Here is a 14,991-nt window from a genome sequence, read left to right on the forward strand (position 1 = left end):
TGTGCTTTTGGTGACAAGATGTGTAACGATTGAAATACACGATGGCTACGCTACAAGAAGTCCTTAATAACACAATGTATAGTTAAATATAATCTTGGATTGTACCTTTGTTGTGGAGCTTGTCGAGGAAGGACTCGAGTTTGTCGAGTCGTTTGTCTCCTTCCACCTTGACATCAGATCTACTGGAGATTTCTGTCCAATAGAAACAAACAGGTCTGTTAAATTGGGGTTTTGTTCAAGTCATGTTGAGTTAGTGGCACATGTGACACATATGGTCACAAGACCCTGGTTCCTTTCTCAATATAGTGAATCACTCAACGATCGTACCTTCATGCGGCTTCACAGGTGTGCTGTTAGATTTCTTGAGAGAGATACGAGGCGTCTCCTCTGAGACAACACCTGATGGAACACAGGGGGAGAATTAGAGCTCCAAGTTATGATCAATATTTGTTACACATTCATCTGACAAATATCTTAATGAATTACTTCAATTCAATTACTTTTATCTAAAAATGTCAGAAAATTGTGAAAAATAAACATTAACATTTTAAGAAGTGTCTTGTTTTGTCTGACCAACAGATCAGAGTACACAGATATCTAGTTACTTTGAAGTAAGTGAATTAAAAGCAGCAAATTGTCATTTTAAATAAAGTATAAATGGCATTTTCAGTAAAAACGGCTTCGCAAAAGTGACACGGACAAGGGACACGGACTTAACTAAAAAGTATAGTTCTAGTATAGTTAGGATAGTTCTTCTCACACTGATGTTTGTTCAAGTGTTAATTTCTCGAGTAAGTTTGGTATTAATTAGTAATTAGCTCAGAATAAACTCACCCCTCTTGGCCATGCGGCCGGCCACAGTGAACTGGACCGAGTCATTGGCTGCTCCTTTGCCTTTGTTCTTCCACAGCTCCTCCTTCTCCTTGAGGATCTTCATCCGGTCCATCAGCGACATCTTGGGCTCCATTTCTACGCCGGACTTCTGTCGGGAATAAAATCCAATTTCAGATATCGCTTCTTCGTAAGTTGTAAAGATGTTTTACTCTACTTTTCTAAGAGGCAGTTCTAAGGACACACAAAACCATGAGTCAGCAAGAAAGGTTGCATGAGGACAGGAGAGGGAGATTACTGATGATGGTGAAAGACGATAATGTAGTGAAGCAAACACACGGGCAGAAATTATTGTATCTATGCCAGCTATGAAAAACCACATTTCTTTTATTAATTATTTCTGGAGGAGAAAGCAAATACTTCCACAGAGGCTCTCACTGCGTTAGTCAAACTGTATTTTTACAACAGAAAGCCATGAAGGATGTCAAGGCCTGATAATAAAACACAGAGTCCCTGTTCGTACAGCGAGGCCGTCCATCACCCGGTGCACAGCAGAGCTTTTATACATGATTTACTCCTGCTGTCATTTCTGCACCTGAACCACCATTAAAAATGAATTAGCAGAGGTTTACTGCCCCCTGGTCCCCGCGGACCCCCGGAGATGTGGAACAGTAATTAATGATATTCCACTCCCGAATATTTGAAGCATTTCATTGCGCTGTCTGGGCTTTTTTTTTTTTTAATTTTTTTTTTACAAGCTGCCGTCCCTTACTCTTATCGCTGATAATGAGTATTTTATTGGGTGTAACGTAGCATGAGCGGCAACTTCCTTTCTGCAGTGGGTAAAATTCAAAGAAAATCTATTTCTGCACAGGAGAGCAGATGAGGAACATGATGTTGAAGACAACTGTTGAGCAACTGCTAATTAAACAGGCAGAATAAGACAAAAACAAGAGAAACTCTAACAGAAACTCTACACACTTGTTTTTCTTGCATGTTTTCACTGTAAATTACTGAAACATACAACATTTATTCATATGAGGGCTACAGGGCGGTTTGTGCTGCATGAAATCAAAGTAAATGACAAACAAATGTTTAGGATTCACCAAAACCAAATAGCTAGTTACAGTCATAGAGGAATTTTCCTGGCGGATGAAAGATGGTCTGTGTGATCTGCTGACTGTCAGTCTGCAACTTAAAACATCAGCTCTACTGTTGGTTCTGCAGAATCAACTTAAACAGCCGCAGATGTCAAGAGCTTTAAGAAGAAAAAGATGTTGAGCTGCGGCCAGGCCGATGTCAGTGAGGCATTAGAGAAGGAAAAAGTCCATGAGCAGTATTAATAGTCTATTCCCTAAATGTAAGTCAATGTAAGAAATTGATGGGATGGAGGCTGGATGATTTGAGAGATTTGCAATGGAAACTTTCCAATTCCAATTTCTCAGAGCCGAAAGTGACGTTTTAAATCTGTTTGTTTTATTTAGCCCGACAGGCCGAAACCCAGAGATATTTAAGTTTGTCATGATTTTATCGTGTTTGACGAAGAAAAACTCCAACCCCAGGTATGAAAATCCTGATATTTTAATACTTTCCTTGCTTTTCATTTTAAGGTAAAAGTCTTTAAACAGTCAAACTGTCTAATTCTGAGCAAACTTCGGTTTCTTTCAAACAATCTTCCACTCAAACCCCCCCCCCCCTCCTTCACCGAACACAATGGCAAAGGTACAAGTGGTAACAGATTTGTTTTTTTCTCCTCTAATGTCGAACACGTTGCACATTGTGGTCAAATATTAGCGTGACACGAGACAAAGTTCAAAGCAACACATTGAATCACACTGACATGCAGGGAGACAACACACCGCGGCTGAACATCAAAGTGGACGCTCGCTGATTTCATAACATCGGAGAATTTGATACAAAAGCACACACACACACACACACACACACACACACACACACACACACACACACACACACACACACACACACACACACACACACACACACACACACACACACAGGTCCTGAATGCATTATGAGTGGGGATGTGAGTTTTAAGTTGATTTGGACTGAACACACACATTTTTGTAGTACAGGACTGAAAACCCTGCTTCTTGTACCTTTTAACGATTAAAGGCTCATTTAAGTTCAATATTAGACGCGTATGAGTAAATGGACAAAGCCTTGTGTACGTACTCTGCGTTAATTTCTGTATTTGTTCACGTCTTCCGAAAGCTTACGGATGAGAACGCAACAGTTTAAGCGAGACGACCATAAGAGGTGCGTTATCACAACCTTCTCCACCGCTGCCATGTTAGTTGCTGTCAGAAACTGTAGACTCTGCACTGCCCTCTAATGGATGTACTGCTCACCAACCATGCCAATGTAATGGTTGCATGGACGTATGTTACATATATGTCTCTTTTTGTGCGTAAAGGCAGCATAAATCAGCCTGAATACTCAAAAACACCACTTTAAATGCCTTGTAAACCACAGTTTCTCTGTGCATTGAAACTTGTGCAGTCATGCTACAGTGTGTGTCACAGCCCTGCGGCATTCTCCCACACTGACACAGCCCCTCCAGCCAGCAGCCCATCTCTGGAGTCAATCAGAGGAGGGAAATACCTTGGACTGACAGGACCCCAGAGACAGGGGGAGGAAAGGAAAGGGCTTGGGGCCTCAAAGCCTCACAGGAAACCATTTTTCTCAGCCCTGCCTGACTGTACGGAGCAGGCCGCACCTCGGCCAAACCACTGACACAGATATCAACCAACGGAGGGCCGGCAAACCGCATTCATGTAGCAACAGCGAGTGTGTCGACAGCTCTGATTCCTCAGAGCGTCTGAGAGATTGTCCAGGAAACGGGGAGAGAAATGCAGGGTTGCCTCATACATATGCACTCACCTGGAGGGACAGGGAAAGGCGGACAGGCAGGTGTCAAAAAAAGGGTCCACAGTTGGGGGGGACAGAGGAAACTGGAAAAAAGGGTGGAAAGAGGGGGAAGTTGTAGGAAGAGAAGAGGAAAGGGAAACGATCAGAGGAGAATGCAGGAGGAAGAGCAAGGCAGGACGACGTCCGACTGCAGCAGCGGTCGTGAGCTGGTTTCACCGTAGAAGAGCAAAGAACAGACACAGGTCATTTGAAACCTGCCGTAACGTTTGGGAGAGTGGGAGGAAAAGGAAAAGGGAAACAGACTGTTTATAACAACGCATGAGGAGAGAGCAAAACACCATAAACTGAGAGCGATGCACGTGTGAATCATCCTGACTCACAACAGCAGGAATCTGGCTTCATAATTTAGTGGGAAATCAAGATGCTCGTAAATGAATTGGATTTAATAAACTCATCTTTAAGTGATTGTCTCGGCTCCTATTTTTCCTGGGAATCACCGCGGCTCAGAGACAATATTTCCCACAGTGTTAATGGAGTGACATGTCAGTGGGAGAGCTGCGGTGTCAGTGTTTTGATTTGTGGAGAGACTCGTCTACAGTGAGTCATCGCTGGGAAACTAAAACTAGACACTTAGAAAATCCTGCAGGATTTAAAAGAAAACCCTCTAAATATTATTCTAATGTCTGCATGGATTTTTGTAAAAGACAGTAAAATTTGTAACTTATTCCAAAGGCTGAATTGATATTGACAGAGCAGCAGTATATTTTTTTGGAGGACAGCATTAATCATTAACTGGTGAAAGGCTGCGAACAGTCAAAGTAACGTATTATTAACGATCATTATCCAAAACAAGACAGACCTTTAAATTTAATTTACAACGGAGGCCTCACTTTACAACACAACCGTGGGGCACTGAGCAGCGTAGCCGGCTTTACAGGAAACATCTGGAGCTGGTTGGAGATGACCACGGTGTGTACCATGCATGTTACATTCCCTGGTCTCCCACATATCAAACAAAGAGCAACAACATCTGTTTGGGCTTGGCAGGGTACGAGATGGACTGACAAGCCTGAACATGGAAACCAGAAGGGCCTTTTCTTCAAGGTAGAAATGTAACAAGAACGGTCCCATACGATGGATGCCACACAGATGATGTGCCTGTAAAAACTCTGGAGAAAGTCTGCATGAGGCCATGTGGGAACACAGCGGGAGATTATCACCGGAGGATTCACCGCAAGCGAGTTGGTGACGTTTCCAACACGTGACGGACGCAGAACTGAAAAAAGCTAAGTGAATATCAATATCTCGGGGTGACGAAGAGGAGCCGTGGATGTAGAAGAGACATTTGAGAGCTTTTGGAGATTAAGGTCGGCCACGGTGTCGATATGATCTAAACAAAAACACATGATCTCTGCGGCAGAGTTTTCACGTTACGTCCTGGGTTCTGCATGTTCCACACTGAAGCCAGCCCTCACCTGGACGCTCCAGAGAATTTACTGTTGTTGTAAACGCGTCAGACTAAAGAATCTCCTGCTGTGTTCTGGCAAACTCCTGATAATGTCCGCACCCTTATTGTCTGGAGGTTCTGTCTGAAAGCACCTTTAGTTTCCCAGAGCTCTACAGCAGCAGAACAAGTTCCAGACCACTTCGTATTGAATCAAAGGGAGAAGCCTGCAGACTTTTTCGGGGGTTGCGGTTGCAGCCTTTCTGCCATTAATGGAATTACACTAAATTATATGGACTCTGATGATTTATCATAATAAAGACCGACCACAAGGATGTAACATGTACTCAGTATTTAGTCGAGTGAAGATTTTCGGCTGCCCACACTTTCGTATAAAGTGGATTTATTCTAAGTTTAGCTCATCTTTGGATGAAGGATGAACCCAAACCATGAAAAGCCCCGAGAGGTTCCCTGACCTTGACAGGCAACCAACCAAGGGGTGCTTCATACGTTTAAACATGTCATCACCTCAGTCTTTTTGGTTTTTCTTCCACTGGAACATCATTAAATATTTACAAAGTGTCCTCGTGGTGGTTATTATATAGTCTAATGGATTTTTTCCACTTGTTAGGAGAGGGGGACGGGGGGGGGCCTCCATGGACTTTCAACACTCCTTCAAAATGTGTCCGTGTCCAATAAACGCTGAACCATCTGCATGTTTATATACGTTTTTCGAGTGTATGAAGAATACAAAGCTTGCTTGTGGAAGATTGTTTTTCTAACTTTGAGAGGAGAAGTGAGACGCTGTAAAACCCAGCAAAGGAAGCAGGCATTAGCGTGGAAGGTTTGCAGGTGTTTGGTCGCGGTGTAGGGTTTTATTTTTACAAGGGGGGGAAGAGGGTGTGTCTCTCTTTCTCTCTGTGAGGCTAACTAAGCCCTGGATCACTGGCTTTGGCAACACCACTTCCAAATCTGCTGCAACCCCGAGCCCTCCGAACCTCACGCCCTCTTGGCAGCAGCTCCGGGGGAAACGAGCTGATTCAGCAGAGGAAGAAATGTGTGCACGGCCAAAATCTGTCTTTCCCTGTGAACGATGCTGAGGGGAAACCTCAACATGTGGCAGGATCTGCTCATTAAAACCAATACCACCGTAAAAGAATTGGCTTTAATTTGTAATAACTCTTGCAGACCTGTTATTCCTCCCACATGAGTAACAACTTTACCCCACTACACTGAAGGAGAGGTTATGTAATAACTCACCTTTTTCCTCCAGGCATTTTCGGCACCTTGGAGCTGATTGAAGCGATCGGCCAGTTTCGTCTGGATCAGCTCGGTTGGTTTTGACTTCTTCAGTCTGTCTTTCTTCTCATCTTTACTGCTGGACTCTGTCAGTCTGAAAAAGGATAAAGACAAACACGTTCTTTTCATTTACTCTTTTACAGCAGCATTAAAATACAAGTCTGGTTTACCTGAGCTACGCAAGTCTGAGTAACGTTTAACTCCCTGGCTGCTATTTTTTAGATTTTTGCATCAATTCACAAGTTCATGGTGCTGTTAATTTGAAATACTGTACTGTATATCTTTGAGCATATTTAGTTACTGGGAGCTTCAGTAATATGGCTTAACCACAGACAGGTTTCCAGAAATGAATCCAAAACATTCCAGACACAAATGTTGCGCCACCATCTCCCACTGATCCACACGTGAGTCAGTCTCAGCTGCCAATCATCACATTTCACTGCGTTTTAAAAGCATCAAATAACGAATAAACTCAGTGGAAACGTGTAATTTACAATTTACTTGACGTTTGCTATTTAGTTTGGTCCATGTCCCATCCATTAACATAGAGGAGACATGGTTTATGACGTGTACTGCAGCCGAACACTTTAACATCACGTCATGTCGTCCATCTTTATATTGAGTCCATAGGCTCAAATGAAAATGAATCCAAACCCCATTTGAAAATAATATAGTAAAGTAATATTTACAAATCCTAAGGTTTAAATATTGATCGTAAGCTAGAATCTATACAAATGCTACTAATTGATTAATTAGTTATTAAACTAATCTGTCACTGACTTTAATACTTCTGCATTATTTGTATTTTGATGTTGTTTTGGTTCTATACAGCTAAATTTAGCCAATTTAGTTTACTATACTGAAACATGATGCTGTGTTGGTGTTTATCCAATGACCTCTGTTTGAGGGAGGAGCCACCACTTCCATCCAAGCTGCTCTCCAGCTCCTCAGCTTCCTCCGACACCGTGGACATCTTCTCCAGACTCTCGTCAGTCGACGGACTTTGCATCTCCTCCAAACTTCCTCTGCTGCTGCCGCTGCTGCCCTCGCTGTGTTGTCTGTTGATGCTGAAGCACCCGCCGTCTGTGACGTCGTCAGTCAATGACTCATCCTCTCCCTCGTTTTCCTCGTAGTCCTCGTCCTCCATTTCTTCCTCCTCCTCTTCCTCTTCCTCCTCCTCTTCCTCCTCTTCCTCTTCCTCTACCTCCACCTCCTCCTCCTCCTCCTCTTCCTCTACCTCTACCTCCTCTTTCTCTTCATCAGCCTTCTGCGTCTCTTCCTCACTCTCATGGTGGCTGAGGGTGACGCTGCTTTGTCGAGCTGGCAGGCCCTCCGGCGTCGAGCCCTCGCTGTGGTCCGACTCCACGCTGGTGGAGCGACTTTTCTTTAGGATTCCCTTGATGCCACGAGGCCCCGAGTCTTGGCGTTGCAGAGAGGGAGGCTGGCAGGGAGGGGAGGGAGAGGCGTCTCTGTGCTTGCCGTCAGAAAGGAGACTGGAGGGCTGGTGTAGACAGGGAGAGAGACACAGTTTTCTTTTACTACTATATTTATAATATATGGAAAAGACTATTAAATTGCAGGAGCAGTATATTCTACTGTGCTTGATTATAGCACATAACCATCTCTGATGACATTTTCCAATAGCGACTCCTCTGCAGTTTCCACATAAACGGTAAAAACCTTCTTTTATTGCACAAAGTCTCAAAGACTGAAATATGCCTCATGTACAGAAACATGTAGTTTCAGCTTTCAGTGACCTGCTGTTGTTAAGAGGAGGATGAAGGCTGTTGCCTCAGATGAACAGGAGGAAGTGTGAGACATACGTCAAATTCCATGAGCGCATTAAGAGCCTTGTTCAATCCTGCTACAAATTAAGAATATTAACCACTGCACTATTCACACATCACTGAAGTCCTCACTGAACGACGCTGGCTCCCCATCCGCTGCAGAATTCAGTTCAAGATTCTATTTGTAACTTTTAAATCACTACATGGTCTGACTCCGCTTTATATTTCCGAACTTTTAACCCTTTTCTCTGCTCCGGGACCCCTGAGATCAAAGAATCTAATGTTTTGAAAAGGCTTAAAACAAAAGGGCGATCATGCTTTTACTCTTTTAGCTCCAACCCTTTGAAAGACCCTCCCCCCCCCCCCCCAAGAAACAGGAACAAGTGATTATCAAAGAGTGAAAGCATGTGTAGAGAAAGACTAAAGGATTTGCCAACAAATCTCAAAGACTTGTTTGGGACAACACGTGTTTGTTGTGCTTTCCAGGAATAAAAAAAACAAAACGCAGAAATGAAAAACGTATGTGAAGTGTTTGAGTCCACAAATAACTTTTGGAGTTTCAGGGGTAAACAGCGTTGCAGCCGAATCCAATACAATTCAACACGTCACCCACCCCTCCATCGGCATAGTGGTAAATATAATTTTTCATTTTTGGGTGAACTATCCCTTTAAAATACATTAACTTTGCCAACACATGTTTCAAAACGCAGTGAACAGCCGCTACGAAACAAACAAATCCATTTGTGTTTGTTCAATTTATCACTGAGATGACACAACAGCAGACAAACTACTGACAGGTCAAAGGTTGTGAGGGAGTGCTGATTAAGGAGGAGATGGAGAATACACTGAGGCTGACTGGATGCTGACGTGCAATGCTAACCAGGTGGTGAGCCGCTTCAACGGAAAACACAATGTGCATAACACGTGGGGGCGCCTGTGTGTGGAGTCGAGTGTGTGCGCGTAATCAGTTTAAGATGTGGTGACGTGTGTCAGTGTTGAAAACGACTTAGAATCTACACATGGACTGCAAAAACAAAAAACCTAATGTAAATATGACCTGGGAAGAAACGGAGCCAAGCTGGAGGTGAGTAAGAGCTCTGGAATTGGCTCGCATGCGGTGGTGAGATTTTTCAGACGTGAGCGTGAGTGTTGGGTCAAAAATATTATCTTTCCAAACACAATCCACAGAGATGACTTCGTCGGAGTTATGAAAACCATGTGATCTTTTTAAGATACCTCTACGAGAAGAACTCACCTTTCTCTCCTCTGCGGCGGCACCATATTCCTGCTGCTCGTTCCACGAAGGTTCATCTGAGGCCTCCTTCTCCCCCATTGTCTGGCCAGTGTCAGATTTATGAAGCCTGATATATCAGGGAGAAAAGGACAAAGATGTTGCAGACAAAGCTTAAATCAAAAACTGAAACTCAATGAAACAGAATCCACCCTGTGAAGTTCAAAACCGCAGATGGCTTTGCACTGAAGGGAGTGAAACATTGCTCTCCTGTATTTTCACGAACACAAATAAATATGTATAATAAATATTATATTTAACGTGGACTTTTTGGTTATAAAAATCTTTTCTACTTTATTAGAAACAGTGGAGCTTTGCTGAAAAGCTGAAATGCACTGAAGCGAAAGGAAAAGACTGAGAACAGTTCAAACTCCATGTGGGCAAAGACAGGACTGAACTGTCTGGCTCTCACTGCTGCAGCTATTAACTTCAGCCTGGTTTGCATCACCATGGCTACCACACTAAGTGTTTGTGTGTGTGTGTGCATGCGTGTGCAAGAGAGAGAGAGAGAGAGAAAGAGAGAGAGTGGTATTAAAGGCGAGCTATGCAGGTCTATCTGGTTTATCACTGCTGCTATTTACATCAATACACAACCTTTCAATTGCTCTGTAATTACCTCTGCACTCGGCCTGTGTGAGAGCGTCACTTGATTTAAAGTTCTTCTCCGCTCCTGTTGTTCTACATGTAATTCATCACCATCCATAAAACTTTTACTCGACCGGTGACGAAGACGACTTCTCAGTTTAAACGTCGTTCCTCTGATAGAAACACATGTGAACCCGCTCACCTGGTAAAGGCTTCGTCCTCCTCGCTGCTCATTAGACGTTTTACTCCGTCATCGGCCTGTTGGCGGCTGCTTCCATCTTCTGTCCCCTCCGGGTCCTACGGGCGGAGAGAAGAGCTGAAGATTAGGAGCTGGATTTTAGAAATCCTTCTGGAGGACGACATCGGCTGTAAACAAACCTTGATGAAGGAAGTGAGTGAATGAGTAAAGCTCCTCCCCTCCACTTGAGCAAAGCAGTTAAACATGTAAATGCTCCAGCTGAGTTGCTTAAAGGTCAAGGCTGGGGTGTGTGTGAGATTGTGAAGCAGAGTTTTACCGGGTGGGAGAAAAATACCCAACCTTGAGGGCATAGAGTGCAAAAACACAAAAGTGCTGCATTTTCCACAATAAACTATCCTCAAGGGAGTCATTTTGTTTTGTATCGACTATTTTTATGTTCTCTGGAGGTTAAATATTGCTTCAATGTCCATTTAGAGCAGATGAGGTCTCAGATTTCCCTTTTTTGAGATACATGAAATCACATAAAATGGAAAGTACATGTTTAATAGTTTGATGAAAGTCTGTTACCAGCTTAATTACTTTGTTCTATGAAGCCATTTTCACATGAACTCTGAAAAATGCCAGAACGATTGTGTCCGGACTTTCTCAGGAGTTTGCATTTCACGTATGAAGAACGCAGCAGGTCCAGGTGAGACACGTTCACATCGAGCAGGAAAATCTCAGAGTGTTCAGGTGACTTCTGCTGCAGAAATCTCAGTGTTTTTGTTTCCAGCACATCGACATTTGGTCTTTCAAGGTAGACATCTTCTGCATCTTCTGCGTGCACGTCATCTCTTGAGAATCTCAGTAGAATATCCTGCTGTATTCTCACATGGGCTTTAACTAAGGGGGGGGGGGGACCTCTGGAAAATGTCCAGAGCAACTGACTCGGACATTTGTTCTCTCACAAACAGCCCCTCTGGATAATTTTTGGAGAATATCCATATTTCAGCGCCTGTCTGAAAGCACCGATAGTCACAAGACGTTCTAAAAACCTGCACAAAGTGTGACCCAGGCAGCTGTGAGAGCGTCGTCAGTAAACACTTCACCGCTGCCCCGGGGTGACATGGTGCAGATAAGTGGATTTCCAGCTGTGAGGAAAGCAACCAAAATCCAATGCCGTTTTTTTTCCCTTCTTCACAAAATTACACACCAAAGCTCAACAGAATTAGAGGCCTCTCGCATCCTAGCTGCGATACAGATTATAAAGAAAGAACTCGGTGAGTATGTCGCCTTCTGCAAAACAAGTTCTTTTTATACTCTCTGGAAATTCAAAATATAAATGAGCCGCGTCTTTCTCCAGAAGACTTAACGCCTTCGTCCGTGTTGGAAGGCAGACTCACTATAACCTCACTCCTACTGCTGCTGGAGACACTGACTCACTGGCTTTCAACAGGGACTGTGGAGGAGAAAGGAGTGATAAGGGGAAAGTAACGACAGTGAGGGAGCATCTGTCAGTGCTGATGACTTTCAAGCAAGGGAGACATTGAAAAGGAGGGACAGAGGGAGAAAAAAAAAAAAAATCTAAGTGTGATTGTGAGATGTAGCGTCTTTGTAGGAGCCGGTTTTCCCAGCAGGGTTTTCAGCAGAGCAACTCGCTGCCATCTGGGTTCACTTGGCCAACCTTGGCACTGCTCCTGCTCTGCGAAGGCCAAGTTAGAACAACTATTTACATCCAATATCAGGAAACCTAACCACGTCCGAAACCCAAGCAGCCTGGGAAAGCCCCGATACTTTTAAGCACACATGTGTATATCTCCCCATTGGATTGGGGACATTATCTAGTTATCTCTGTTTTCCAAAGTCCATCCTCTCGTTCCCTAGACTTTTCTGTTCCCACCGCTGCGTTTAATACACCCGTGAACTGTTTGCGCTGAAGTCACGGCTTTGGCCAAGTGTGCATCCAGGTGCAGGACAGCTCACTTCCATTGCGGAGGGTTGAAGCAAACACCATCTGCTCTGGAAAAGTAAATCAGTCAGAGAAATGAAAAGGATGAAATCTGGATTGGTTATAAAATATAGATATAGCATCTGTGACATCATTCATGCATTCTTATGTTTTGGAGCTCGGTTAACTGTGTGTGTTTCGGGAGGAAGGAAATTTAAACTAAAAATAGAGAGGATTATAAAAAAGCAGGTGGTTGAGACACGTGAATGAGGAGCTGCTTTCAGACATACACTGAACTATGGAAAATCTGCTATTATTATCCAGAGGGGCTGAATATGAGAACATAAATGTCCAAGTCAGTTGCTGCGGACATTCTCCGGAGTTTCGTCGGCCAATCCCCTGATAACAACTCTGGATAATGTCCAAATGAGAAGGATCCAGAGGACTCACTGTAAGCAAGTGGGAGCATTGATGAGGTTTGTGATCCCGGCAGCACAATTTATACCTTACGTCCTGCCTCCCTGTGTCACCCCTCACTTGAATACCCCAGAGATTTCTGCGAAATCTCAAATGCGTCTGAGCGGAGAATCTCCTCCTGCATTGTTCATATGTGAAAGACAAACTCCGGAGAAAGTCTGGAGAGTCTGTTCAGAGCAGACATTATCCGGAGTTCATGTGTGAAAATGGCGAAAGCTTCTATGACAATTTGAGGATATTCCCCAGTAAAGAAAAGTAAGTTAATCAAGATTCAGCTTTATTTGAAACCATGGAAACCAGGACAAAGAGCAAATATTCGAGCAATATGTGATTTGTGTAACACAGACATGCAGGAGATGGAAGGAAAAGCTTTGATACTGGACCTTGAAAAGAGACTTTTTGGTTGTAGTAGACCTCTTGGAGGAGTTAGAAGGTGTATCATCGACTGAAGGAGACACACACAAACACAAGGTTGGTTATGTAAACAACTGTGAGACTTGTTCAACTAAAAGTCACGTTAGAACGATTCAAGATGAACAGAGTGTTTTTATATCCACAAATTAATGGTCTGATATTAGCTTTTTGTAAACAGATTACAATACAAGAACTGAGCACAGACACAGGCAGATTTAATAAGTGACTTGATGCATGTACTCAAGGACACACACACACACACACACACACACACACACACACACACACACACACACACACACACACACACACACACACACACACACACACACACACACACACACACACACACACACACACACACACACACACACACACACACACACACACACACACACACACACACACACAGTCTTTTTAGGTCAAGTGGACGTTTTCCTCACCGGGGAAAACAGCTTGAAAAGTGCAGAGAGGAAACCTGACAGGATATAATCTCACCGGCTTCACTCATGAAGAGGAAAAAGACGGAGATACGTGCACTGGCCTCAGGTCCGAGTCTTTGAGGTCATCAATGAGTGTGACATTGAGATGATTTCTCCCTTTGAAGGAAGACATTGACGTGTGTTTGCACTTATATGTGAGTGAGAAAGAAAATAAATCCTCATGTGAGTTTATCTAATCAGAACCAGCCCCGGGAGTAGAATAAACTTCTAATCAGAACAAAAGGAAACGATTAAATTTAATGGTATTCCAACCACAACACAAATCAGCTCACTTAATCCCAGTCTCCCATTTCTTTAGGAGTGTTTTTATTGTCCTAACAATGTTACTTTCCAAGCCAAAGAAAACAAAAGGTTTCTGACAAACTCCCCGTATCCACTGGAAGAAAAAGTTCAGTTGAGGTCTATTAATACTCAGGTTATGATTTATGATTCAACGCTCCCCTGCGCTCAGTCCAGAACGGAGCATGAGTTAGATCAGATGATGAAACTTTAAGTATTGTCGACTGTTGATTCCTTTCAGACTCGGTCTAGTTTCTGACTGTGGGCCAAACTTTTCTTACATCATCAATCCAAGACAGAGAGAGAGATGGAAAAACCTCCACTTAACTTTACTGATTCTTCCCTAAGTGCCGTCATCCATCACACGAGGCAGCTAAGTCAGCTTCTGACCTTATTGTGGCCAACGGAGTCGGCACATGAGTGAATACATGATGAAACAGCATAGACCCTGATCAGACCTTTGTGTCCTGCCTGATCTGATCACACGTGGACTTGTGGTCTGAGTGATCAGATCTCATGACGTATTTGGGTGGGTTCACATATTCTAAGGTCTGGGATGCATGTGGCCACAGTCCTTTTGCACTGGAAACACAAATGTGTCCGGGCCACATATGAAGCTCCGCCTAGCGTCCTCTGACCCGCTACATTTAGACAATTTTGTCTAAATTAATGATTTGGATTAACAGGTTAACTTCTACTAAAATGATTCCTAAATGTTTGACAACATACAGGCTGAAAAACACTGAACTCAATGAGGTTTAAAAATGTGTCAGTGTGATTTAAATCCTCGACTGAGAAGGTCTGAGATAAGGGAAGTAGCATAATGGCTTTCCAAGTTTTTATCTTACAACTTCTTTGTTTTGATTAAATATACACTTGAGGTTTATTGAGACAGGGTCACACAGACTTCCTGATCTACGTAGGAGGCTACTTGTTCAAACACACACACACACACACACACACACAGTCAGACAGAGCCACTCACACTCAGGCTGTGGGCTCAGGTGGCTGACAGTCAGAAAAGCAGCCAGCAGCTCTTGTGTAAACTTAGCTGTTTTCTTCT

General features: G+C 43.4%; 1 protein-coding gene across 6 annotated transcripts in view; it reads right to left on the reverse strand.

Moving 5' to 3' along the window:
• The window catches only part of svild (supervillin d), a 42,543-nt gene that overhangs the window by 8,000 nt on the left and 19,552 nt on the right, over positions 1–14,991 (reverse strand). For 5 of the 6 annotated variants that reach the window (XM_034570305.1, XM_034570307.1, XM_034570308.1 and 2 more), the window contains exons 4-11: positions 13,116–13,177; positions 10,332–10,426; positions 9,509–9,614; positions 7,363–7,967; positions 6,428–6,560; positions 835–982; positions 328–399; positions 106–192 (exon numbers count right to left, since the gene is read on the reverse strand). In XM_034570305.1, the coding sequence (XP_034426196.1) occupies positions 106–192; positions 328–399; positions 835–982; positions 6,428–6,560; positions 7,363–7,967; positions 9,509–9,614; positions 10,332–10,426; positions 13,116–13,177 (1,308 nt within the window). The remainder of the gene's footprint in view (positions 1–105; positions 193–327; positions 400–834; positions 983–6,427; positions 6,561–7,362; positions 7,968–9,508; positions 9,615–10,331; positions 10,427–13,115; positions 13,178–14,991) is intronic. The other variant, XM_034570310.1, reaches the window with a different exon arrangement.

The sequence above is a fragment of the Hippoglossus hippoglossus genome, chromosome 19 (genome assembly GCF_009819705.1).
Source record: "Hippoglossus hippoglossus isolate fHipHip1 chromosome 19, fHipHip1.pri, whole genome shotgun sequence".
Lineage (NCBI taxonomy): Eukaryota > Metazoa > Chordata > Actinopteri > Pleuronectiformes > Pleuronectidae > Hippoglossus > Hippoglossus hippoglossus.